This window comes from Aspergillus niger (assembly GCF_000002855.4).
Source record: "Aspergillus niger supercontig An04".
NCBI classification, from domain to species: Eukaryota; Fungi; Ascomycota; class Eurotiomycetes; order Eurotiales; family Aspergillaceae; genus Aspergillus; species Aspergillus niger.
Genome location: NT_166539.1, coordinates 1,077,867 through 1,104,371, shown reverse-complemented (window position 1 = coordinate 1,104,371; position 26,505 = coordinate 1,077,867). Strand labels below are relative to the sequence as shown.

At 50.7% G+C, this 26,505-nt stretch overlaps 7 protein-coding genes across 7 annotated transcripts; 3 read left to right on the top strand and 4 right to left on the bottom strand.

Annotated features, from left to right (window-relative positions):
* Nucleotides 1-394: 394 nt before the first annotated feature.
* An04g04380 (uncharacterized protein) lies at nt 395-4,054 on the top strand (the record flags this gene model as incomplete). The annotated part of the gene is made up of 4 exons (XM_001401767.3): nt 395-423; nt 454-508; nt 579-665; nt 944-4,054. The coding sequence occupies 4 exons, from the start codon at nt 395-397 to the stop codon at nt 4,052-4,054; spliced, it is 3,282 nt and encodes a 1,093-aa protein (XP_001401804.3).
* A 658-nt stretch (nt 4,055-4,712) lies between these two features.
* On the bottom strand, nt 4,713-6,947 carry An04g04370 (uncharacterized protein; the record flags this gene model as incomplete). Its single annotated transcript, XM_001401766.1, has 3 exons — nt 4,713-6,577; nt 6,640-6,746; nt 6,808-6,947. The coding sequence occupies 3 exons, from the start codon at nt 6,945-6,947 to the stop codon at nt 4,713-4,715; spliced, it is 2,112 nt and encodes a 703-aa protein (XP_001401803.1).
* A 487-nt stretch (nt 6,948-7,434) lies between these two features.
* On the bottom strand, nt 7,435-8,331 carry An04g04360 (uncharacterized protein; the record flags this gene model as incomplete). Its single annotated transcript, XM_059747476.1, has 3 exons — nt 7,435-7,509; nt 7,557-8,008; nt 8,076-8,331. 3 exons carry the CDS (start codon nt 8,329-8,331, stop codon nt 7,435-7,437), a joined length of 783 nt encoding a protein of 260 aa, XP_059600541.1.
* Nucleotides 8,332-9,043: 712 nt separating this feature from the next.
* Nucleotides 9,044-9,976, bottom strand: An04g04350 (uncharacterized protein; the record flags this gene model as incomplete). Its single annotated transcript, XM_059747475.1, is given in 3 exon segments — nt 9,044-9,266; nt 9,284-9,557; nt 9,946-9,976. The coding sequence occupies 3 exon segments, from the start codon at nt 9,974-9,976 to the stop codon at nt 9,044-9,046; spliced, it is 528 nt and encodes a 175-aa protein (XP_059600540.1).
* Nucleotides 9,977-10,440: 464 nt separating this feature from the next.
* An04g04340 (uncharacterized protein) lies at nt 10,441-17,884 on the top strand (the record flags this gene model as incomplete). Its single annotated transcript, XM_059747474.1, has 2 exons — nt 10,441-16,883; nt 16,936-17,884. The coding sequence occupies 2 exons, from the start codon at nt 10,441-10,443 to the stop codon at nt 17,882-17,884; spliced, it is 7,392 nt and encodes a 2,463-aa protein (XP_059600539.1).
* A 288-nt stretch (nt 17,885-18,172) lies between these two features.
* On the top strand, nt 18,173-20,025 carry An04g04330 (uncharacterized protein; the record flags this gene model as incomplete). Its single annotated transcript, XM_001401762.3, has 3 exons — nt 18,173-18,385; nt 18,450-19,567; nt 19,647-20,025. 3 exons carry the CDS (start codon nt 18,173-18,175, stop codon nt 20,023-20,025), a joined length of 1,710 nt encoding a protein of 569 aa, XP_001401799.3.
* A 1,265-nt stretch (nt 20,026-21,290) lies between these two features.
* An04g04320 (uncharacterized protein) lies at nt 21,291-25,713 on the bottom strand (the record flags this gene model as incomplete). Its single annotated transcript, XM_059747473.1, has 4 exons — nt 21,291-22,742; nt 22,808-23,319; nt 23,385-25,140; nt 25,213-25,713. The coding sequence occupies 4 exons, from the start codon at nt 25,711-25,713 to the stop codon at nt 21,291-21,293; spliced, it is 4,221 nt and encodes a 1,406-aa protein (XP_059600538.1).
* Between the last annotated feature and the right edge of the window lie 792 nt (nt 25,714-26,505).

The following is a 26,505-nucleotide window of genomic DNA, read 5'->3' as shown; positions in this document are numbered from 1 at the left end:
AACATGTCTGAGTCTAGCAGCAGAAACTGTGTCAGATTACATGCACGCGTTATTTTGAAGCAGATGGCAAGGGTGCAGAAATCAAGTTAGAAATATGATTGTACCCTACCATTCCTATGTTTTCAATTCCCTCAAAATTATCTCATCGTTCCTGCGAGAGCCCAAGTGCTGTAGAGCAAGTAGTGAACATGGTGAGTAATGTAGTCTTCGTTGTTGCCACCCCAAGCTTTTTCTCGGGATCCATGAAGTCAACAATGACTGCACTATAAATTATCTCTCGTCGCCATACGTTAGAACAGATAACATGCGAATGAATTTGAGTGATTCTAATCGAAGATCAGTGAACCTTGAACAAAGACCTATCTAAGTAGAACTTTATATATATTATATAATCATGACTATAGTCATGGCATCTCAATTAACGTAAGAACCTAACTCTTCAATCTAAATAAGCAACGATCTGCAAATGAACTCTAATGATTCGATGACATTCAGTCCGGCTTTTGAGGTATGTATCAGAATACGAGCCTAGCAATATCATATGATCGTGATTATAGCGCATTGATGCTTGATTGCAGCGTGGTGTATCGCTTTTCGACCTACTTTACAAGGATCTGCGCATAAATTCAGTAATCCCCCTAGAATATCACTCAGCCATCCTAAAGGTTCGTCTAAGCAGAAAACAAGGGTTATTGCATAATAATGATCATAGAGCATTGCCTCTTGCTTGTAGGCCCCGTTTGGAGCTTGTCTCCGATCAAAATTAGCAAAAACAAGACTATGTGCTTAAAATCCTGATGAAAAGATTGTTGAATACCGGTTATGAGGACAAGCCGAAATCCAAATGTTCATCAGTAATCTGGTCTGCAAAGATATGAAGCAATTCTCTCTCCGTCTGTTCATTCCATATCGGCGTTTCTGTTTTCAATAACATCGTGCTCAGTTATCAAAACTTCTCGCCTCCTTTATTGCAACTACCAATCTTTATATTCTACAAATGGAAGCAATCCTGATCAAGAAGGCCAATGCGGCCCCCGATGCCGTAGCGGTTGAGGATAGTGACCGCAGCGTCAGCTACCGGGAACTGATCGCCCGGGCCGACATGATCGCTGATCAACTAGACCAAGGGTCTTTGAAGCTTGGAAGCCCGGTGTGCATTCTGGCCGACACTGGACTACATCAGGTTATGGCCCAGGTTGCAGTTCTTCGCGCAGGAGGAAGCTGTGTCCCCATCGACCCAGCTGCGCCCGAGGATCGTATCAAGTCGATTCTGGAAGATTTAAACACCAGACACCTCATCGCTGATAAAAGCAACATTGACCGTGTTCAGCAGCAAAGTGCCATTCTCATTGAGTCGGGGCTCGAAGCAAAAATTGACCTGGACACAAAGGCTGAGATTACTGTTCGCACAAATTGTCCAGATTCTCATCGCAGCCATATCATCTTCACGTCTGGCTCCACCGGGCGACCTAAGCCAATCCAGGTCCTTAGCAGCAGTATTCTCCACGCTCTTAATCACTTTCCCTTTGGGCCGCTCCTTTCCTCAGACCGAATGACAACCCTCATCGCCCCTGGATTCGACATGTCTGTCTGCGAGATGTGGCTAACACTGCTCGCCGGCGCGACTGTGGTTCGAGTGCCCGACCTTGTGCGTGCTGATCCACCATCTCTGGAGGATTTCGTGCGTAAGCACAAAATCACCGTCATGATTGTGCCCACAGCCCTGTTCCAGGTCGTTGCTTTAATTGCACCATCCACTTTCGGTGGACTACGACACGTCGTGGTCGGGGGCGAGGCGGTCAGTTCCAGTGCCCTGCGTAAGGTACTTGAGGCCGCACCTCCGGAAAATTTATGGAATGGCTACGGTCCTGCAGAGGCGACCATATTTGCAACGGTGGGCCGGTTGGACAAAGAGGAGATGCGACGCCCACGCGTGAGTATAGGACGGGCTGTTGGAGATACGAAGATCTACCTCCTTGATGAGGACCTCAATCCCGTGAATGAGACAGGGCACATTGGAGAAATTTGTATTGCAGGACCTCAGTTGTCGCCAGGATACCTTAACCGGGCTGAGGAAAACGAAAAAAAATTTATCTCTGTCCCTGCAACTAGGTTGGGTGGTTCGTCAGATAAACATATTCGAGTTTACAGAAGCGGCGACTTTGCCCAGTGGAGAGATGAGAGAGGGGTCCTTGAATTCATCGGCCGAGCTGATGACCAAGTTAAGATATCGGGGTATCGGGTAGAGCTAGGGGATATTTCATGCTGTGTCGAAGAACACCGAAAGATTCACGCGTGCGTTGTTAAATATATTCCAGAGAGCAGTGACGGGTTCCTTGAAGCCTACGCGGTCCCGTCCAACTGGGATAGTCAGGTCTCTTCAGAAGAGCTCATTGATTGGGTGAAAGTAAGGTTGCCTTCATATATGGTGCCGAAAATGATACATATGAAGCGCAATTTTCCCCTATCCCATTCTGGAAAGGTCGATAAAAAGGCGCTCCAGCCAGACAATGATGGAGAGCAACCTTGCCACCGAAAGGAGAGAAACCATCTACAGAACGATACAACCGACACCACAAAGATGAATGATGGCGGGGAAGTTGGGGACATGACACAATGGCTTTTGTCGACACTCCAGGGTTTCCTCCCCAGATCGAAGATCACCCCGAGTGATGACTTCTTCTCCTGTGGATTGACCTCTCTCCAAGCCGCTCGACTTGTCGGAAAGATTAAGCGGGATCACAAAAGCAGCATCACTCTGGCGCAGCTCCATCAAAACCCAACGGTGGAGCAACTTACAAAATCCATGGCCAGCTCCGATAACGACAGCTCGCAGGTCAGCTTAGAGCGTTGCGTGGAGGATTCCAAAAACCTAGATCCTGACCTCCTTCCCCCTGATTGGCAGGCCAAAGACGAAGGTCGCGTGTTCCTCACTGGTGCTACAGGATTCCTTGGTGCACATATACTTCATCAGCTCCTAATTATGCCATCGGTTCAGAAGGTCGCTTGCCTTATACGGGGCCAGGATGCTGTCGATTCCAGCACCCGGCTCCAGCAGACACTGGAGAAGTACAATCTTTGGGATGACAGAGTGGAAACAACCCAGAAGATCATGGTTCTGCACGGCGATATGGCGGACCCCACTCTCGGGATTGGAGAGAAACAATTTAAATGGCTCATAAACTGGGCGAGCGTTGTCTTTCACGTCGGCGCACGGGTCAACTGGTGCCAGCCTTACGAGGCACACCATGTGCCTAATGTTGTGGGTACACGGAACGTCATACGAGCCGCAATGCTAGGCCGTCGAAAAGCTCTGCATTACGTCTCGTCGATTGACGTCTGGACCGTCACCGGATTTATCAACAAGGTGGATCGCGTGTATGAGGATGAGTCGCTAGACCCACACCTAAATGCCCTCCCATATGATACCGGATACGCGGCAAGTCAATTCGTCGCTGAACAGATCGTTCGACGAGCGCGTGCTAGCGGTCTGCCAACTGCAATATACAGACCCGGGTTTATAATCGGCCACAGCAAAAGCGCCCTTGCCAACGAGAAAGACTACTTCTCCCGGTTGATCATGGGTAGCATTCAGTGTGGCTGCTTTCCCCATCTGCCCGATCAGTTCTTGGATTATGTGACAGTCGACTATGTTGCGGAGGCTATTTTGCATATTGCGTCCAGTCGGGAAAACCTCGGTCGTTCGTATCACATTGTGCCTCCTGATAGATCTCTGTCTGTCGGTCACGATCAAAAGTATGAGATGCTTCGCGAGATTGGATACCCCGTGGAAATGGTCGATTACAAGGAATGGGTGGAGAAGATCCGCGACTCTCCCGGAAACGCATTGGAACCCATGATGCCGTTGCTCGATGAACCTGTTTATGAAGGTTTGAGTCGACTGCAGACAAGCAAGAATACTCCTGTGTATGACCCGACGAATACGACGCGCGCTTTGCGAGACCGACCGGATATTAAGTATGTTGCTCTTGACGGACCTTTGCTGAAGCGATTCATCGAAAATTGGGAGAAACGCAAAGCTTTCATATCTTGACCAGCGTTGTAGACGTTGTCTTGATGAAGGACAGGTTCAACCCCCAGCACTATAAATAAATTGGAAGAAAGTGACTGTAAATATCTCAAAATATTGCTCCTAGTATTTTGTATGAGACACATACTACATAAATGCTATTGTAAGGCCGAGCGACACTCTTAGTCGGTAGTAAGAATAAGTGCGGAATACATTCAGAAAGCAATCAGCACAGACTTAGTCGAGACCTAGATACCTCGATATGTTTCGCTCGTACTTGGTAACGGGTCTCTTGATTGCAGCAAGAACATCTCTCTTAACTTATGAATAGCCTCCAGTGAGAAAGTAGACATGGTTAATAAAAGCACGTGTTTCACGTGTAATTGCCACATGACCAACACCGATTTGCTCCCGCTCGATGGAATACTTCGACTTCAATCAAGGTCACAGCCTTGAATCTGATCATCCATATAATCGCAACCGTCATTCTAATTATTGCCAAACAAGTTGTATTGACAGTCTTGTATCCCCTTATGTCGCTATGAAAATCTACAAGTCTATTTCGGCTAGAATGTGCTCAGGATGAGTACGATCAGAGATTGGCGTCGTCCCTTAGTCTTGTTGAAAGTGCTAAACCTGGTATCATTATGCCAGTTAGGTGGGTCCTATAGTTGTACAGTGCTCATTGTTGAAAAGAATTAAGGATTGTGCCACTCAGCGTCCCGTTTCGCAACGCTTCATAGACAACTGATATCCAACCCCCCACCGTCTTCTTGACTCTGCCGTTGATCGTCTCTGGCAAATCGGTCTGGCTCGCTGATGGGTGTTCGACAAAGCCCTGGTGGAATGGAACTCGAAGATCATGTCGAATAAATGTATAAATCTCCTTTGTCCCTGTTCCGAGGAAGTCGGCAGTGGGTTGCGAAGTGCAAAATTCGGCAAACACTTCCCGATAAACACCTTCGAGCTTGAAAACGCTTATCATCTTACATGCAGATATCGCTGTAAATAGGTCTGAAGTCTGCCGATTTTGTGGGATTATCTGTAACAGGGCCCCGAAAAGGACGGGGATGAACATCTCGGCTACGCGCTTGCAGCGATCGCGAAGATCAAGGCGTGAAGTTGACGGCCAAGAGTTCTGGATCGCTTCGGAAAGATGATCCGCTACCTGATCAATCTCAAATGGTTCAAGCGCTTTTCCAAAAGCTCCATGCGCAATTTCTTTGGCGACACCCTGAACTCTTTGGAAAAAGCGAAGCTGCAGGACGCGCAGGTCGAGGGCTTGGCAAGCAACGTATAGTGCACACGCACCCATCATTGACACGATGTCAACCGCCTTCATCGTATACCGTGCTGAAACAAATGCCAGTGAGTTGAGCGCTTGGTTTTGCATCTCTGCAGTCTGAACGTGGGAGCTAACTGGGTTGGCGAGATACGCTAACTCAGACATGTAGGCCGCCATGTTGATATCTACCCCCTTCATGGTGAAGGAGAGGCTGGGATCGTCGGCGACTAGATTGGTAGGCAGACCATTGTTCAAATTGGGGTCTATCATCTCGTTGCACTGAACAAACAACATCTTCCCGAACATTTGCAACGCAAGTCGAGTCTTCTCCATCGCAGAAGTAATTGAAGTTGCTTGGAAGTTCCCTCCAGTGTAGAAGGTCTTCGAGCCCGTATCAATAAGCGGGTTATCTGACGTCGAATTGAGCTCGACCTGGACTTGCCGATCTGCGAGAAGAAGATCTTCCAGTTGGGGCCCAATCCATTGACTGGCTGTTCGGAGAGAATAACGATCTTGCACGAGGCCCGTCCTAGTTTGGGTGGTACTACTTCCTCTCGCAAGTAGGGAGCCTTTCAGGAGAGATAGAATGTTCTCCGCAGCTTCAATCTGGCCTTCATGCGGGCGCACCTGGGCGATAAAAGGATGAAAACTTTCTGTGCTCCCTTGTATGGCCTCTACTGTCAGAGCAGTGACTGCCTGCGCAAGTACGGCCAGCTGATGCGCCTCATAGAGCACTAAGCCGGCAAGAGCACCCGAAGCGGCTGTGCCGTTGACCAAACCAAGGCCCTCCTTGGGTCCCAGCGTGACTCCTTTAGCACCAATTGTCTGTAGTGCCTTTTGAGCCGTGACAACTTGATGCTCCGATCCGTCCTTGACGCGCACATAAATCCCGGGACTTCCTTCAATAGCCCCAACAACGTATGCGAGCGGCATGAGATCCCCAGACGCGGAAATAGTTCCCCGCAGAGGAATTACAGGGACGATATCCTCACGAATCAACCGCAAAATTGCGCTAATTGCAGGCAGGGACACTGCTGAATGGCCCCGAGCAACTGAATTGCTTCTCACAAGCATAGTTGCCTTGACCCATTCAGAAGGCATGGAGTGGGAGCTCTGCCCTTGGAGATTGAGCTGTAAGCCTTCATTGGTAGTATCAGATGCGGTAAGAATGCCGCTTTGGAGTAGCTGAAGGAGGGAGCTCTGCAAAGTGGTCGTTTGGTTCGTTCGTGAGTCAGCACTTCCTCCAAATCCGGTATTGACGCCTGATAGATGGGTTGGTCCATTAGTACACTATTTAAATTCCAATATGAAAGGCTCGACTCACCGTAAATATGATGCCCATCTCGAAGGCATTCGGCTAGTGCTATGACACTTCCATTTATAGCATCGATCGTCTCGGGCTTATCAGTAAGTCGAGGCTGGCAGCCGTATCTATCTCAACTGTTAGACCCATTCGTGTGAGTAGATAACAATTGAATGGGTGTTGGCTGACTTCGCTACCGCGACAACATCGGCAAGACTAAGGCTATAGCCGTCGATACTGAGTTCCCCATTCTGAACAACTTGATTCAAGTCTCTCCAGTGGGCACTTGTGGTCTCCAAATGACCATCTGGTATGTGTTTATCAAGCATGGTGGATATATTCAGGTGTCCAAAGAATTCGGATATTCAATCTTCACTGTGGCCCAGGCTCCCTCCATACTGATATTATATATATGCCTTCTGTGTTCCCCTGCAGCTACTATCGGCATTCGACGGCAAGCATGAGGTGCTCGCTTCGGCGAGGAACTCTCGGAACAGTTACGAATAAAGTACTGCATGACTTGTTTGGTCGCCACCAGCTGAGCGAGCATGCACTTAGCTGTGAAAATGCTAAATTGGATTGGTGGATGAAAATGCTATCACTACGCAGAAGTGTGTCTCAGAATACGAAAATGAACCAGTTCAGCTCCGCTGCCCATACTGCTATCTACAGAGCCAATAATCCAACAGCTCCTGGTTGAACAAATATGGTTCGCTCCCAGGAAATGACATATCAACATGCAATACTCAATCCGACTCGGTCCCCATGGGCTCATGCTATCGGTAACTCCCTGTATCTAAATTGATGTACTGTCGATCATTCGGGATTTGGCTGTTGCGGTCGAGCCAATATCGCGCAAGCTTCTCGGATCTTGGTCGTCGTTTGGTGACACTGCAGCATTATCAGCAAGGTTATTACCTATGGCAGAGGAGACAGACATGTGGATCATCAAATATGGTAAAATGGTTGCCTGGGATTACCAAACAGCTTTGGATGAAGCTCCTATCGTACTCCTCCCACCCCAGGTACGTCCAGTTTCGGATGAGATCGAGGTAGTGGGGCTTCGCATCGGGGTCAAGATGCACCGGATCGGCTGCGCGTATGAGTACTGTAGGAGGCAGTCCTGACGGGAACAGTGGTGGCCGCCAGTCACGCTGCATCTCGTGAGCATACAGAATGCATTGCTGCGCTTGCACCCGCCGTGCATCGGACATCCGGGTCGGTAGCTGGAAGCTGGCAGCAACCTCAGCGATCGTGCGGGGATACCGGTCTGTGACCTTGGAAGTTGGAAAGACACTGTCGATCATGATAACACCCTGTACCGTGTACTGGGGAAGCTTCATTAGTCGAGATGCAACTTCCAAAGCAACACAGCCGCCGAGAGACCATCCTTTGTGCAAAAAGCAATACGTTGTTAGTGCCAGAGGTTCCGCATTAGCGCTCGGATCCCATCATACCTCCTAGGATAACATCTCCAGACTTGATGACCGACCGAAGTAAGTGTGAATAGACAACTCCCATCTGGCGAATACCATGGTCCCATTTGCCTCCTTGATCGAAGTGAGAATTGCTTATGCCGTAAAGCGGCCGGTGCAAATCTCCCAGGCAGAAATACGGGAACACAGTGCCGCCTGCATCGTGGAAGAGAATCAGTGGAGTGGACAAATCGTTCGTTCCCAGTCCAGACTGGATCTGGCACGGGTTCTCTTCCATGTCGATCAACAAATTAGGTATGCTGCTGGCTTGCGGCAGTATACCGGTAGCAAAGCCTGGCCTTCTTATCACCACCTCATCTTCAGGGTATCCATACACATACTAGCACTGCGTGTCAGCATTAGCGTCGGAAACAGTAACTCCGGGACCGGTTGCTCTCCTACACCCTGGTGTCTTTTAGATTCGCGATTGAGATCTTGCAGAAGAAAAGAGACCGAGGGGTCGGCAAGCTGAGGGAAGATCGGCGACCGGCTTCCTCGAGCCAGTTAGTTCATCTCCCTACAGACCCCGAGTTCAGACGCCATACAAGGTTGGTAATCCCGGTTTCTTTCTTTTTTTTTTTTTTTTTCTCCCTGTGCCATTGAAATCCTGCATACCCGGTCGATCTTCAAAACTATTCACTCGCGTTTGTTTGCAAGAGGGCACCAGCATGCTGGAGATACTGAAGTCTTCGGACTACGCTAATGCTCATTTGCTGATAACGCACACAAATTAGGAACGGATCGCAACCTCAGTAAGGCACAACTATACGGAAAAGACAACAACGTAATCTTCCCACATTCTTGAGGCATCCAACAGGCCTCCAGGCCCATGAAGGGGAAATGATATCTAACAGTACGGATATGCACATCTTGCTTAACTTCATCATATTGTCACCGTCCTCAACGTAGTTTACACGAGAAGTTTGAGGTCGCACATCTAACAAAGTAGTTCAGGCTAACGCCAACCGGGGTTTACAAGCCCGAAAGAGCAGCGCCACATCCACAATATGGGTCTCGACCTCCTCAAACTCATCTTCCAGGGCCTTGACAAATATCTCTGAGCTATCATCCGCATTCCCAAAAATGCCTCTCCAGTTGTGGAGGCGCATCGTCAGACGCCCCAGCAGGTAGTGTTGTGCTCCATAGCCAGGATAGTGGCACCAAGCAGAGTCCCTTTGGAGTCAAGTGACGTTTTAGATTCGCAAATACAGTGATCTTGCGTTCTATTGGCGGAGCAGACAATGCAGCAGGTACATCGAAGATATGCGGTCTTGCCTGGGTAGTCGATACGCGTGGCAGACTTTTGCAGGCACGAAGGATTCATGCCGACAAGCGCCAAGTTCTGAGGCCACTCTTGGTGGCGCTGTCGCATCTGCTTGCGATGCTGTGCAGGGAAGAGCCCGACGCCTACACCAATGTCCATTTGGTGAGGTCCTGTGTTTGCCGCAAAGAAGGCACTAAGGACTGACAAGGGACATTGCCACACACAATCGTCATTGAACCAATGAACGAGAAGATCTTAGATAGTGAACGTAAGGTCCGAGTAGATTTCCCAGCGCCCGACATAGTGGTTCTTTTTTTCTCTGGCCTCTCGCTCGTTCGGTAGCCTGCTCAAGTATGCAGGCATTCAATTGGAGAAGATTGACTTGCTACAATGACCGGAGCAGCTCCTACATCGTGCAAACCTCAGCAGGGAAGAGAAAGAACGGAGGAATCCCATGAACAGATTGCTGCTGTGGCCTAAACATGACGCGCCGTCGATCTTGATACTCAGGGTTCGCGTCTCCCGGATGGTGGGTTCACCATACAACTCCGCGCCCGTCCCCACTCCGTGTTCTCCTCCTCTCCCCACCCAAAAAGAGCAGGTATCGAATTGACGCCATCGTTGCTACTAAGCAAGGTGCATTGCATGATGTTTAGCTGCATGTGGCGTCTGCTCCCAGCTTGCTAATATGGTACCGAGAAGTTATCGCGGACTCCTTGGGAGTGGAGATACCCCTCGAGGATGCTCAAGAGAGTCAAGTTCAGACCCCGCCAACCAAGGCCAAAAGCAAAACAGGAAAAGAAACATCCGAAATGAATGAGGGTAGTTACCGAAGTGTCCTGCGAGGTTGCGCGGCTGTATCACACACGATTTGTCACCGTTAGTAGCTCATGGCTCACTCACCACCTGAGCTTCTTCCATTATATACCACGAGCTCGCCAAGGGTCCCAAGTAAGTCCTATGCAATCGTCGATTGATTGATTGTTGATCATTATATAGATACCGCCTTTGTCTGAAAACATCTGTCTCCTCTTTACACTATTGCCTCTATTGATTCGAACTTCCATTTTCTAAGTGACCCCGATGACACGAACGGAGCCAATTGCTATCATCGGCACAGGCTGCCGATTTCCGGGGTCGGCCACCTCACCCTCTCGGCTCTGGGAGCTACTGAGTAATCCGCGTGATGTAGCGTCCAAGCCTCCTTCTGAACGTTTCAATGCAGACGCCTTCTACCAGGCTGGCAAAGCTCGACCTGGCATGACAAATGCCCCCGAGTCGTATTTCCTTCAGCAAGATGTTCGGACATTCGATGCGCCTTTCTTCAAGATTTCCCCTGCTGAAGCAGCATCAATGGACCCTCAACAGAGATTACTCATGGAAGTAGTGTATGAATCTCTTGAAAGGGCTGGGTTGCCACTTCAACGTTTGCAGGGTTCGTCGACCGGCGTTTACTGCGGCTCCATGAACAACGATTACGGTCAGCTTCTTGGGGCAGATACCGATTGCTTGCGTCCTTTCTCACTCACCGGGGGGGCCACCTCGATTCTTGCTAATCGGCTCTCCTACTTCTTTGACTGGCGTGGGCCGTCCTTCGTCCTAGATACGGCATGCTCCTCAAGCTTGATAGCACTGCATCTAGCAGTGGAGGCTCTACGCAATGATGACTGTTCGCTCGCGGTCGTCGCGGGTAGTAATCTGATCCTCTCCCCAGACCCATATATTGGGGAGTCCCAGGCGCACATGTTGTCGCCCACGGGGCGCAGTTATATGTGGGATGTACGCGCAGATGGCTATGCTCGGGGCGAAGGGGTGGCTGCGCTAGTACTGAAGCGCCTTCAGGACGCGGTGGCTGATGGTGATCCCATTGAATGTGTGGTCCGCTCCACTGGCGTCAATTCTGATGGCCGTACTGAGGCGCTTACCATGCCTAATGGCGAGGCACAGCGGGATCTTATTCGCTCAACATATGCGCGGGCTGGTCTTAACCCCCTTCGCCGAGAAGACCGCTGTCAGTTTTTCGAAGCCCATGGGACAGGAACACAAGCAGGTGATCCCCAAGAGGCATTTGGTATTTCTGCTGCTTTCTTCAACGATGACTCACCATCCGATGATATTCTGTATGTGGGATCCATCAAAAGTGTACTGGGCCACGCGGAAGGCGCTGCAGGGATCGCCGGGGTTATCAAAGCATCCCTGGCCATTCAACGCGGTGCTATACCTCCAAATTTACTGTTCAACGAACTCAGCCCCAAGGTAGCGCCATACGCCTCCCACCTTCGGATTCCGACTCAAGCTCTTCCCTGGCCAGATCTTCCTTCCGGGACTCCGCGACGGGTATCGGTCAACTCGTTTGGTTTTGGAGGGGCCAACGCGCATGTCATACTAGAGAGTTTCAGCGGAGCTGCATCTTCATCGTCGCACTGCCAAACAGCAGTACCGGCAATCCTTCCGTTCGTATTCTCAGCTGCGTCCGAAGTCTCACTAACTGCGGTCCTTCGGCAATACATTGATTATTTGGAATACCACCCTACGGTAAACCTATTGGAACTAGCCGCCTCTCTTCTAGGAAAGCGATCCAGCTTGAGTCATCGTCTCGTTTTGACAGCAGACTCACTCGAAAATCTCCAAGAGGCCCTGAAGGGCGAAGTACAACGCCGCTCCACTGACACATCATCAACTGTTACCCGACGGCTCACTCCTGAGCCGAAGAGGATACTTGGTGTTTTCACGGGCCAAGGCGCACAGTGGCCACAAATGGGCTTGGACGTTATTTCCCAATGCCCTCAGGCACTGGCCTGGCTGCAGGAGCTTCAAGAAGCCTTGGACACACTTCCTACAGAATACCGACCGGATTTCACTCTCCTAGATGAACTGTCCGCTCCAGAGGCAACCTCCCGACTCAACTCCGCAGCAGTTTCGCTACCTCTGCGTACAGCACTACAAATCATTCAGGTCAATATCTTGCGGTCCCTAGGCATAGAATTTGCGGCAGTGGTTGGACATTCGTCCGGTGAGATTGCTGCAGCTTATGCTGCGGGCCGGCTAACCCTGAAAGACGCCATTCGGATTGCGTACTTGCGAGGAGTGGCGGCACAGCATGCTGGCTCTCAAGGAAAGTCCGGTGCTATGGTAGCACTTAGTGTACCTTGGGAGCAGGCAGATGCCATTCGTAGCGAAGCGAGTTATTCTGGTACCATTGCCGTGGCTGCCTTTAATTCTCCTATCAGCGTGACTTTTTCGGGAGACAGCGACCTAATCACGGAGTTGGAGTGGGTGACAGAGAGTCTCGGCTATTCTCCACGGCGTCTGCGCGTCGATACAGCCTATCACTCTCATCATATGATTCCCTGCGCTGAACCATATGTTCAATCCATGAGACAGTGCCAGGTTCAGACACGCCAGGGCTCATCGGACACCAAGTGGTTTTCCAGCGTCTTCGAGGACAAGATTATGGAGGAGCTAGACATCCAGTATTGGAGTGATAATATGCTTCGCCCTGTGCTCTTCGCACAGGCTTTGACAGCTGCGATTAACCACCTCCCAGGGCTTGATGCGATTATAGAGGTGGGACCCCATGCTGCTCTTCAGGGACCCACCATGCAAACCCTGTCCGCTATCAAACCTGACGAAGCCGACGTTCCTTACGTGGGAATGTCCAATCGCAAGTCTGGTGGTATTGAAGCTCTAGCACTTGCAGTGGGCTCTTTCTGGGCGAACTTGGGAGCAGAAACTCTGGATGTTCCATCATACATCCGACTCTTTTCACCGTCTTTAGAGGTTAGCTATATTCCTGATCTTCCCAGCTATCCATTCGATCACAATCAAAAGCACTGGGCTGTTTCACGCTTAGCCGCCGCGCGCATCAGTCGCCGCCTGCCTATCCATCCCCTCCTTGGCGCCCTCACTCCGGAGACTGGTGAAGCAGAATGGCGTTGGCGTAACTTCCTGCGGGTGCAGGACTTGGACTGGATGGACGGACACCAAGTGCAATCCCAAGTAGTGTTTCCCGCTACTGGATATCTCGTCATGGCTCTCGAAGCGGCTCGTATCATTGCAGACCAACGGCCGCTCCAACTCGTCGAGATACGCGACCTTACGATTGATCGCGCAATTACCGTACCTGACAATGCCTCTGGGGTAGAGATGTTGTTTACCTTTTATCGGACAGACAACGACAATCACAAGTTCACCGGAGCGTTCACCTGTCAATCGAGCCATGATAATGATGCCTTTCGCGGTTGCGCATCCGGTCGCTTGGAAGTGACATTTGGCGAATCTGATGCGACCCTCTTACCATCATTGGGCCCGACAGCCTCCGGACTACGCTCGGTGGATTCTGGGGAGTTCTACCAGAAGTTAGATGTGCTGGGATATGGCTACTCGGGTATATTCCGCACTCTCCACGACATCCGGCGTCGAAAAGACATTGCCTTTGCCAGAATACCAGCCCTTGATGTCGGTTCGGAGCTTCTAATTCACCCCGCTACACTGGACACTGGCCTACAGGTTATGATGGCAGCAATGGGAGATCCTAACGACGGCCAACTGTCGGGGCTGTATCTTCCCACTAGGATTGCAAGCACGACAATCAACCCTTCTTTCTACCGGGTCGCATCGCCTAGTCCTTATGAGGTAGTGGCCACATTGTCCTGGGCCGACTTCTCAGGGACGCGCGGTGATATTGATATCTTCAATCATCAAGGCCATGGGGTAGTTCAAATAGAGGGTGTTGAGATTGCTGCCCTTGCACGGCCGAATGTAGATGACGTTAGGTCATTCGGAGAACAGGCGTGGGGCCCTTTGCTGCCAAACGCGGCCCTCCTCAGCCCCCCGGACCTTCCTAACTGTTACTTAGAGCTCAATCACCTAGCTTTGCTTTACTTGAGGGATACGCAACAGCAGTTAGTGACAGAGGATCGTCAGCAGCTAGACTGGCACCGAGGCCGCTATGTAGCGTGGATGGATCGGCTGTTGGCCCGGGTGCGCGCTGGTGACCATCCCATCTATCCTCCTCAATGGCTTGAGGGCGAATACACCTGGTCTCTCCCAGAAGATTGGAAGGAAGTCGTCAAATACCACCTGGCAGCACTAGAAGCGGGAGGGCCAAAACTGATAGAGTGGCTGCGGGGCCAGGCCAGCATCATGGAAGAGCTACGCCGCGACGATCTCTTGACTCGATTCTATCAGGATCGCGCGTTTCGAGCCATGACTCGCGGCCTCGCCGATGTTGTGGGTCAGTTGGCCTTCCGCTACCCTCGCATGAAGATTCTGGAGGTTGGAGCCGGGACAGGTTCGGCAACACGAGAGGTGCTCGATCGAATTGGACGGGACTACCATTCATACACATACACCGACATCTCTGCAGCATTTTTCGAGGAAGCCCAAAGTATGTTTGTAGCGGACAAGGATCGCTTCATCTACCAGGTCTTGGATCTGGAGCGGGATCCGACAGAGCAGGGCTTTCCCGAGCATGAGTACGACTTGATCGTTGCAAGCAACGTGCTGCATGCCACCCGTTCCTTATCCAAGACCATGACCCACCTTCGACGGTTGTTGAAACCGGGCGGGCGCGCCATTGTGCTCGAGATAGCTGAACCCGAAGATGTTGCCGTCTCGACCATTTTTGGCGCGTTTGAGGGATGGTGGTTAGGAGAAAACGATAGCCGCCCCTGGGGGCCCATAGTATCCAGTGACACCTGGGACCAAGTGCTGCAGAACTCGGGCTTCGGAGGTTTCGAGACCCTTTCGCCTCGAGCAGTGATAGACAAGACGGGTCTTATGGTGTTTAGCGCTCAGGCTGTTGACGATCGCATTGCAAAGTTGCAGCGTCCACTCTCGGTGCCCGCCACGGAGCAATATCCGGATCTTGTGATAGTTGGGGGTGTCTCTGCCCGCACAGAACATCTAGTGGCAAAAGTTCGGAATCGTGTGGCTCCATATTTCGCTCGCGTCAGCCATGTCGTTACGCTCGAAGCGTTCGTCCCTCCGCCCGATGCATTGTTAATGGCCGTTTTGGTCTTGTCCGACATGGATACTCCCTGCCTGCAAGACATTTCCGTGGAACGTCTGCACGGTATGCAGGAACTGTTCCGAAAGACAGGGAAGCTCCTCTGGACTGCAACGGGGAAGCCCGGTGAGAATCCGTATCAGGTCATGACCAAAGGCATTTTACGCAATTTGGCTAGCGAAATCCCACACGCCCTAATCCAGCACCTCACCATCAGTGAGCCGTGTGCAGATGACTCTGAGACCCTAGCCACCGCACTCATGCGGCTTGTTCACACGGATTTCTATAATGATTATAGCCTTGCAGACGGCACTGAGAATCCGGAATGGGAACTCCGGTTGGAAAATGGGATAATGATGATCCCTCGGTTGCTGGCCAGTCGTACGATTAATAGGCGACTCTTTACTAGTCGTGGCTTCTTCAATAAGGAAAGTGTCGAACCCCAGCTGGTGCCCGTGAAGGTCGTTCCTGATAAGGCGGGACTCACCCTGGCCTCTTTGCCCGAGCGGATACCGTCAAACCAGACAGACCTTGAGAACGGCAAGGACATCATCTCTATCCAAGTCCATTATGCCACTCTTTACGCTGTCTATGTCGAGTCCGTTGGCTTTCTACACCTTGTTCTGGGACGAGACCGGAAGACCCGCACGCGCATTGCAGCCCTTTCCGTCAATCATGGATCAGTCGTTTCTACCCCAGCATCTTGGTCTTTGGACGTTCCTAGCTGGCTCCCCGAGGAACATGAAGCAGCATTCTTGAGCGGAGTGACTACGGCCATCGTTTCCCGTTACCTAGTCAACAAAACACCTTCCAATACCGTTCTCATCGTCGACGAAGCTCCAGCATCTATTCAACAATCAGTGGCCGTGATGGCCTCCATTAAAGGCGTCAGAGTACGTTTTACTACAAGCACTGCGGTCTCCCACAAAAGTCCAACCACACTTTTCATTCCACCCCGTAGCTCGTCGCGTGCGATTTCGCGCCTGTTGCCTGCTGGGGTTTCGGCTTTCGTCAGTTTCAGACCTGAGACAGACAGTACCATCGCTAGGCTTAAGTCTTCGCTGTCTCATGTAGTGGCAACCTACAGCTTGCACAGCTTTTACGGCGGCTCTTCGCTCTTAAACGCAGAGGGTGAGGGTATCTCCTGCGCAGATATACTGGAAACATCCTGCCTTTTTGCAGAACAACAACTTGGCTCTCATACTGCTGTTGTCACGATCAAGCCAGAGGACATTCAAACATACTCGCTCAGCAGTGACCGCTCCGCAATAGTCGACTGGCTGCATTCAGGGCCTGTGTTAGCCTATCCTCTAGCGGCCAGCTCTCTTGTGAACTTAAAGGCGCACAAAACATATCTACTAGTCGGAATGACCGGTGATCTTGGACGATCAGTCTGTCATTGGATGATTAGCCGTGGAGCTCGCCATCTGGTTCTGACAAGTCGATCTCCGAATGTTGACCCTGGCTGGCTCGAGGAGATGTCGGCTCTCGGGGCTCGTGTCGTTGTCATGGCCATGTAAGTTTGGTCCCTATTGCTCAGAAATATATATACTCATTGACAATCTCAGGGATGTTTCGGACCGTACTTCAGTCATGCGCGTACATAACCACATCCTCGCAGACCTTCCACCGGTCGGTGGTGTCGTGAACGGTGCGATGGTCGCCCGGGATTGCGCGTTCACCGAGACTTCATTTGAAGACGTGAACACTGTTCTAAAGCCAAAGATTGATGGCAGCAAGATACTGGATGAACTCTATCAGGATGAAGGGCTAGATTTCTTCATCTTGATGGGCTCTCTTGCCGGTATGATAGGTAGTTTCAACCAATCGATCTATGCTGCCACGGCGGTCTTCATGGAGGACCTTGTGCTTCAGCGGCGACTCCGCGGCCAGGTGGGCAGCATTATCCATCCAGCTGAGGTACGCGGCGTCGGATACGTGACACGCATGGGGTCGCAGTTCAGTAGCAATGTTGTCAAGCTTTTCGGAGAGTGTATACTGTCCGAGCGTGACCTGTTGGAGCAGTTTGCAGAGGGCATCCTGGCTAGTCGACCTGGTTCTGGTCTGAATCCCGTCATCTCGTGTGGTCTTGCTATGACAGACCCGACAGTATATCCCGATGTAATATGGTTCAAAAACCCGACTCTTTGGTCACATGTCCACTACTTCCGGCACTCGGAGAGCCTGGGGAGCAGAAAGGAGCAAGTACCTATCAAGACACAGCTGCAGTCGGCGAACAGCTTGAGCGAGGCGGCCGGGATTATTGCTACTGGGTTCTCTCAGAAGGTGCAGCGCAAGCTGCAACTGCCTTCGAATTCGGATCTACCTGGAACGACCCTATTGTCCGATCTTGGTATAGACTCGCTCATAGCAGTCGATCTGCGGGTTTGGTTTGTCAAGGAACTAGGTGTGGATATGCCGGTGCTAAAACTGTTGGGAGGGTCGTCCATCGATGCCGTGGCGCAAGATGCGGCTGAGAAGCTGGATCCAGCACTACTGCCGCAGCTGCAGGCATAAATTGATATGAGATATGTGCTTTAGCTAGCTGTTCACGAACTTAGTCAATCCAGCTCCTGAGATCGTGGAGGCTTCCCTGCTCACACGCCAAGACATCTGGTGTCTTTTTGGGATTCTGATTTGTAGCTGGCACCTGTTCCGATGAGTTTCTCCGTAGACTCCGTAGGCCCCGAGCTTTCTGGTCATGAGAAGGCTATAAGAAGCCCTGGCTTCCCCCCAACTTGTTCATCCCAGAACCCCCTAATCTTCTCGTTCACACTTTTCTTCTGTCAGTTCACTGCACCCACGATGGAGTCCTCCCATTCACATGACGTGGTCACATTCTCCCTGGACGCCCAGATTGAGTATGACCCTTGCAAGCCCTTATTCATCGACCCCCAGGAGCCCTGCCGGTTTCTCAATGCCACCCAATTCAGGTTCCTGGTGCACACTCTGATTGCCGGGCTGAAGGCCCATGGCCTGGATCGGGGTGATTGCGTCTTACTTCATACGGGGAACAACGTACGTCTATCCTAGCCTACTATGCAAGCCTCTGGCTCACCTTTTCTTCTCTTGTCATCCTTAGGTTCTCTACACCGCCCTGTTCCTCGCCATTATTGGCGCTGGTGGCGTTTACATGGGCTCCAACCCACACAGCCAACTGCAAGAGCTCAACCACACCGTCTCCCTAACCCATCCCAAATGGATCATCACCGAGCCAGAGGGATCTTCAACTGTGCTTACCATTGCTAACAAGCATAATTTGCCTGACGACCATGTCCTCCTTCTAGACGATGCCACCATCACTGAGACCATCCGGTTCGTGCACGACCCATCCATTCCTCCTCCCCAGAATACAGATAAACCCAACCTCCTCACCCTTCTATCGCATGGCACCTCCGCTCCCCTCGCCATCCCCGACGCAGCAACCGCAGCCTCCACCCCAGCAGCCCTCTACTCCACCAGCGGCACCACCGGCCTTCCCAAAGCCGCCGTGCTCTCCCATGCCTCTCTCATGGCCCAACACACCTCCATCGCCCACTCTCCTCCCTACCCCGTGACTCGTCTCATCTCCCTCCCCATATTCCACCTCTTCAGCTCCCTCTGGACACACCTCTTTCCCATCCGCTACGGCGAACCCCTCTACCTCCTCCGCGAGTTCCAACTCCCTGTCTTCCTGTCCACTGTGCACCAATACCAAATCACCGAGACCTACCTCGTCCCTGCCATGGTTCATATGCTAAACCAAGCACCTGCCACTCTGGATGTCAAAACCCGCCTCTCCTCCCTCCGATACATCGGCGTTGCAGGGGCCCCTATCGATCGTGACTCCATGTCTGCCTTCCAGGACATGCTGCACCCAGATGCCTGTGCAGGCCAAGTCTGGGGTATGACGGAGTGTGGGGTCGTCTTTCAACAATGCTATCCTGCGAATGGCAGATCAGGACAGGGTGATCTGGGCAGTATTGGAACCGTTACTGCGGGATGTGAGGCACGACTTGTGTCTGGTGCCGAAGTGGTCAAGGATGATGAAGTCCCGGGACAGTTGTACGTGAGAGGAGCGGGATTATTCACGGGATATCTGGGACGTAATGAGTCAATGGTTGATGCTGAAGGCTGGTTCGATACCGGCGATGTGGCCTATGTCAAGAACGGCGAGTATTTCATCGTCGGAAGAACGAAGGAGTTGATTAAAGTGCGGGGGTATGTTGATACCATTCTCATACTTCAGTATGACTGACCCCATACCAACGGCTAACGCAATCCACTCTGGATTTTATAGATACCAAGTCTGTCCCGCCGAAATCGAAGCCGTGCTGCTCCAGCACCCCCTCATCGCGGACGTCGCAGTCATCGGCACCTGTCTTTCCGATGGGAGCTCGGAGGCTCCCCGCGCGTATGTCGTGCGAGCTAGAGCCCCCGGTGCTAGAGTCAGTTCCGATGAGGTGTATGATTTTGCGCGTCAGCGGTTGGCGGCGTATAAGGCGTTGGATGGGGGCGTTTTCTTCGTTGATAGGATCCCGCGGACTGTTAGTGGGAAGATTCAGAGGGGGAAGCTGGCGAGTATGAATGAGAGACGGGATGCGTTGGCAGGGTTGTTGGCGAGGTTTAAGGCGAAGGATGTTGGGGGGCTAAAAGGGAGGGCGTCTGTGGTGGTTTAGATAAGGTTGAGTAAGTGGCTCTAGGGTATGTGATGATGGTGATGTTGTTCATTCTGTTCTATCTGTTTTGAGTTGCTTTTCTTTTGCTTTACCATTTGATGTTTTTGTTATTGGGTTTCGGATATATAGCGCTAGAGTAGTTGTGGTATTTGTTCCTGTGTGGATGATGCAGTATATTATTTTCAGTTATTAAAACTAAGAAAAATAGACTACTAGCAGGTTACACTCCGTTGGGGAATGGAGTAAATAAGAGTTGTGATAGCCCTTGAACACAAGCGGTATTTCAAACCAGAACAGGCCTGAACTTGGTACTAACTAATGATGAATCACACTTGTAGTGTCCACGTGCCTCGATGTATATCTAGTATGTCGCGTATGTGATTTCATAGAGAACAAGAGCCCTCGACCAGGATCTATACGGACTTTAGTAGAGGAATTGGAATAATTCTGAATGATAAAAGATAATGATGGTGTACTTGACATCGTGGCATTTTTTTTTTTTAGGGTACAACAGCACATAGCTGAACAACATCACTTATTCACACAACAGAAGCTCACAGGGATCCAGGATGATACATACACTTGGGAAGTCGGTTGTTTGCATTGCTGAAATAGACCGGGGCCGCATTTCCTCCGGTCGGCCCCGGCAATTCACCACACCATGGCCACTGGTTCCTAACTTTCAGAAGGAACTCAAGGGATGTGGTTTGCTATCCGTTATCATATCATATCATGGACGATTTGAAGCTGCAAGGCAGCAAGTCTAGGCGATATGTTTAGCTGCTAGTGCAAAACAGATGATGTGAATTTCTGCCGTTTCTGCCTTCCTTTCACGGACCAGGATTTATGTATTCACATCGGAGTGGACTATGGCCTGATCAATGCGGCTAAGGGCATCGTGACACTAGGTAATGTGCTCTTTGGACGATTCCCTGACAAACTCCGCAACGATGTTGAATTGGGGGGGTTTTTTGGCCAAGAAGGGCTCTCTGCCGATGATTCACTTCAATATGTTTAAAGACAAAATACATAAAATATTCTACCAAGACCTTATCGCCAGGTCTCATATATGGCGCAGAACTAACCAGAGACAAAGGACATATATTCCCTCCAGACATGACTCCTTACATGACAACGTAAGTCATCCCCCCTGCGACTATTGGTACAAGCTGCTGAATTTGGCTCACTTACGATCCTAACTTCAAAGAAATAAAACCCCGATAATCTGTCCTGGCTTCATTCCTGGTCCTGCTTTCTGCGTATGTTCATTCAAAGCTAACATAATCCTTTTCGATGAGCCCCAACCAATCCGTAAACGAGACCCAGTCATCTCCAAATGGTACACTGTCCTTCGGCATGTTACGTAAGGACTCTTCCATCCGCGGAGCTCGAAGTAACTCATGTGACGCATTACAAGTAGAGTATGGAAGACGATTCTGCTCAACTTTTCGGCGGCACTCTTCATCCAAATGGACAAGGATGCAATCCTGACACCATTTCATCTCCTCGGCTATATTCATGGAGCGGTTGCAGTCGCCATCGCAATCGATTTGCTGTTCCATAAAATGTACAGCTATAAGAGCACGCGTTGCCAGTGCGTTCTTGATATCACCAAAAGCGATGAATATCGACAGGAGCTGATTGTAGGCTGGTAGGTCATTTCCTTCATCATCATCGGAGAGGATCTCCAGGCTTAGCTGCACGACGTGTCGAGCGATCCGCTTCGCCTCAGACAGATTGCCTTGCTTCTTGTAGTACCGTGCAATATATACCCGAGGTGGGAGTATGACCTCGGCTTCGGGTACGCCCTCGGGTAGAAGCGTTTCAATCTTTTCAAGATAGGCTGAAACGGCTTCAGTATCGGGGCCTGCCGCCATGGCTTGTTGCACGTAATATGGCGCTATACAACTGATCAATGTTGACATTGTGTATGAGTCTGCGCCGTCGAGGGCCTGGCGCCACTGCTTAATTGCCCTGGACGAGCCGTTCTGTTGTGCATTTATTGCCCGCCCAAAGCGGTATCGGAGAAGGCTTAACGTAGCGCGCTCTCCGCGCTCCTCAATCAGCTGAATGGATCGCTCGTAAGCGCCGACGGCAAATGCGAGCTCACTGGTATGAAGAGCCGCCTGCAAAAACATATCATGGGGAAAACTTCTTGCAGCTATCAGTTCAGACGTGCCCTGCTGCTGCTCCGTTGATCTCTCGTCCATCTTTCGCAGAACCGCAATGAATTCCCCCCAGCGCTCACCATTGGCGTACGACTTTAAACACCGGATCACGCGAACATTGTCAGTGAAATCAACGTCAACCGCCCGTGACCAGTAGCTGATAGCCGTATCGGCTTGCCCTTCCTTCCAGCTGAGCTCCGCGGTGATAAACAGCATCTTGGCGAGTCCCAACCGCACCAGAGCGTTTTGCTTCCATTCGTCGCTTGACGCAAGGCGCTCTATGGCAGGTTTTAAGGTCTCAATTCCTCGACTGCCCTCGACTACTTCGGCCAGAAGGGTAGAGGCTCGCCAGTCCGCTGCGTTGAGTGCCAAGGCTTGTCGGGCTCGGGCTTCCGCCAACTCCTTGTGACCATGACTATTCAAAAGACTGCCTATCTGTGTGTGCCACAAAGCGTCCTTCGGCCCTTTAAGTACTTTCTCGCACCACCTCTCAACACTTGCAATTCTGCTGATGGAATCAAGCTTTTCTTGTTCGCTAGGATTTTCGAACTTCAGTGGGTTGTTAGCAAAGCTTTGAGGTAATCATTCTAGCTAGACCCAAAGGGGCAACTTACCTTATTGAGAAAGCCCTCGAGAAATTCAAATGCATGTCTTATGAATGGTACAAAGTGTGGTTCGTGCACCAGATGCCTGGCCATTCGCATCGCCGCTGGCATCAACAAGGCTCGGCGACCCTCATTGCGAATTGGACCGGTGATCCATCCACGAGCTTCATTGTTGACATTCAAAATGACCGCCTCGTCATTGAGCCATTGAAGGATTATATCCGTAGTGGCGTTGTTGAATAATAGCTGACGAACTTCTCGCCGTTGAGAGGGTGAGGGACCGGATAACCCGTTATTGTTGAGCAGGGTATCAATCGAAGAGTCAACAGTGAAGAGCTTAACAAGGTAGGGCCCAAACGTGGTCTTGTAATCAACCTGCACCAGGGCTAAGTTGACAGCGGACATGTGTTCTGCGAGATTGCTTCTCGCGTACGATACAAGGTCGCTTGGTTGGCCTACCTCTTCCGTGAGAAGGCGTAGGCAAGTGAGCGCCATCTTCGCTTCCTCTATGTTGGGATCATCTTTGCATATCAGGTCTTTATCACGAATCTGCTTTTTCTGTTCGAGAAACCGGTCGATTTCTAACTTGTTGTACGTCTCCTGTGGACAGACCGTGGAGAGGAAATGTTTGACCATGGCATTTCGCCGGGGGAGACTGTCCCTGCGCCCTGTAGCTGCTCATCCTCCTCTTCCTCCGCCTTGCTTTGGGAACGGCACTTCGAAGGGATGGCTTCATCAACTTCGTCAGCCCGGAAATCGATTTCACCCTTTATGATCTTGAACAGAGTGTATTTGTGCTTGATCTTATCTGGTAGCGTAAGGAGGGACAATTTCCCGCCCTTCACATATAGAGCTGCCGTCATCGCTTTCACTGTCAGAGGCTCCCTGTAGCGCCGTATCCAAAGACCGATCTCATTGATCTCTAAGATTTCTGTCTCGGAGCAGTGTTTATTGAGTCCTTCAATTTCGCTTCTAACTTGCGTTATGCGTCCCTTGCGTGCATTTGTCAGGGCATTCTCGATATCGGATTCATATTCCCGCTTGCTGATATCGTCCAGAGCAAGATTGATCCTGAAGTAATCACCCTGGGTTGCTTGATAAAGCTCGTTGCAGACTTTCGTCCGTAGCTGTGATATTCTGGGGCGTGTCGCATCCTTGAACGCTGGCATTGAATCCATTCTCCACCGGATAACGTTTTCCACATCCGGCCGATTCTTTGGGCTAATGGGGATGGAATCGAAGGAGATGTCTTCCATTTTAGCCAGATGCTGGAAACATTGTGCGTCGACAGTCAGGAGTACACGAACACGTCGACCTGACTTCAGGGCGGACGCGCGTTTCAGAAACCGTAGCATGCCTTCTCCCATCTGACCAGTCAGGCCGTCGATAACAATGTAGAACTGGACGTTCATTTCATGCAGATCTGAGTTTTCAAAGAGCAGCTCGCTTGAGATGTTTGCTGGATCGAGCTCTCGGCGCTCCTCACATATTCTCGCGACGGACTTTTTATAGAGCCTCTCCATCTGGGTGAACTGCCAAACAATGGACTTTGCCGAGGTCTCGAGGTTCATGGCATTCTTCACAGCTTCTCGCGCAGTCCCCTCGAAGAAATAATATGCCGTGGAGGCTCGGGGATCTGTCTCGTTTGCTGATTTCTTGTGAAGCAGATGATGGATGATTGCCGAGGCAAGAAAGCTCTTTCCGGAGCCACTGCCACCCTCAATCGCCAGGATATTCGCTTGGGACTGACCCTTCTCCCAGTTGGCAAAGACTGGTTCCCTGAGTATCCACTGGCCTGTGTCCGGTAGTCGCTGATTCAAATATTCACGATACCTGGAGCGCCAGGTAGGCGTCGGCTCACACGCAAGCCCTAATGCTTTGATGATAACTTTTTCTCTATTTGCTTCCATGTCCAAGGCGTGCCTCTCAGAGACAAGCCCCTCCACCCTCAAGGTCGCACGATATCCATCATGTGCATTCTTAAATGTTTGGGCCAAGACCAACAACTTCTCTTTGTTGGTCAGTTTGTCCATTTCGTTTAGTAGTGAGCTGATGCCATTGTCGCTCAGAAACATGACGCGAGTAAACACTTTAAGTTTTCCTGCAACTGATCCGCGCAAGGCTACAGCTTTCCTGCATACTTCGATGAATAACTTGAGTGACTGAGCACACAGCGCGCGCAAGTTCTTGTCCATTCGCCCTTCGTAGTAACCTAAGCGGGTTAGGTAATCCGCGCACTGATCGAAAAGGCTGTCCAAAGCATCGTATGCACCCTGATAGCCCTTGAAAGTATCAATGACGAAGTTTACGACATTGTAGCAGTCCGTAGCAGGTGCAAAAACCTATCCCTGTTAATCAACGAGCATTGATGGGGGTGTATATTATATGAGAATCTCTTCAAGTATGTGTATTACCTTCGACGCTACACTCGCAGCAGCACCACCAATTTTCTGGATTGCACCCAAGACGTGTTGAAAACCGTTCCAAATCTTGTCTTTCCTGCTGCTCGGGGCTTCGTTTAGATTTTTCAAAACATCAGCTATGCCTAGGCTGCCGTCAATGGGTTGTCCCCGTTGTTTAGCGAGCTCCTTCACCATGTTGTGGGCGTCAAGCCAGGCTTGTGCATATTCATCGTCCACAGGCATATCCGTAGGCTTTGCGACAACATTGGAGGCGTTGCTGGTAGGAACTTCAACTTCGTGCGTTGGATGTCCATTTGGCTGCGGCGACCTTGCGGGTGACTGCGACTGAAACGGCTTCGGTTGTTCCTGCTTCTCTGATACCGGCGCAGGCAGCGTTGAACGGGGTTGTTCTGCAACAGTTGCATATGGAGGAGTTTCTTTGGTTTGATCTTTTCCAACGGATTGTTCCAAGGGGAACGCCTTCTTCCTCTTGAATTTGCTAAAAATGGCCATGATGGGGTGTCACTGCTGTCGGGAGGAATTACTTGTGAGCAACCTTCGGATTGATCAAATGGACTCCAATGTCTCTTTTTGTTCCTGTGCTGCGTGCAGGGAGCTCAGCTCGCCACGCATTCGCCTGAACTCAATGGCGCTGTGCGCAGGGGGTTCAGCCAGCCCCTCATTTGCATGGACTCAATAGCGCTAATGCATGACGATGGAGCTGCTGTGTTGATTGGCATGTTCACTACTGCATTCGGAAATGTTTGTCTAGTTCCAATTACAGAGAGAAGTGGATACGTAATCGACTACCTCGTTCTCCTTCAAGGGGCGGGTCAATCGGCAGAACGCGTTCTCGGCCAGCGCCAACCGCCTCACCATACCAGATCAGTGAGGTGATTGGTTAGGAAGATCAAACATTTCACGCATTGTTAAAATCGAGTCATCTCAATCCCACTTCTAATTTATTTCAGATACTTCTAGCTCCAGCCTATTACGATTTTTTTGGTTTATGTTATGGCGATGCAATATGAGATGTTAATAGGCGTCATACTTGTACAAATGGGAGAAATAACTGTCTACTATAGCATACAGTGCTTGGTTGCACAGAATACGCGGTTACCGGTTGCGCATCAATCCAAAGGCCAAGCTCCACACGGTGAGGCGTCTTCAGATATGATATACTCTGATCAGGCTGTATCTCAGTGTCTGTACAAAAACATTACCAGGTACAGTTCGGTTCGTGTTTTTGCCTCTCAAATTCTGTCCCATCTATTCTCTTCTGCCATAATTCATAGACTCTTGCTC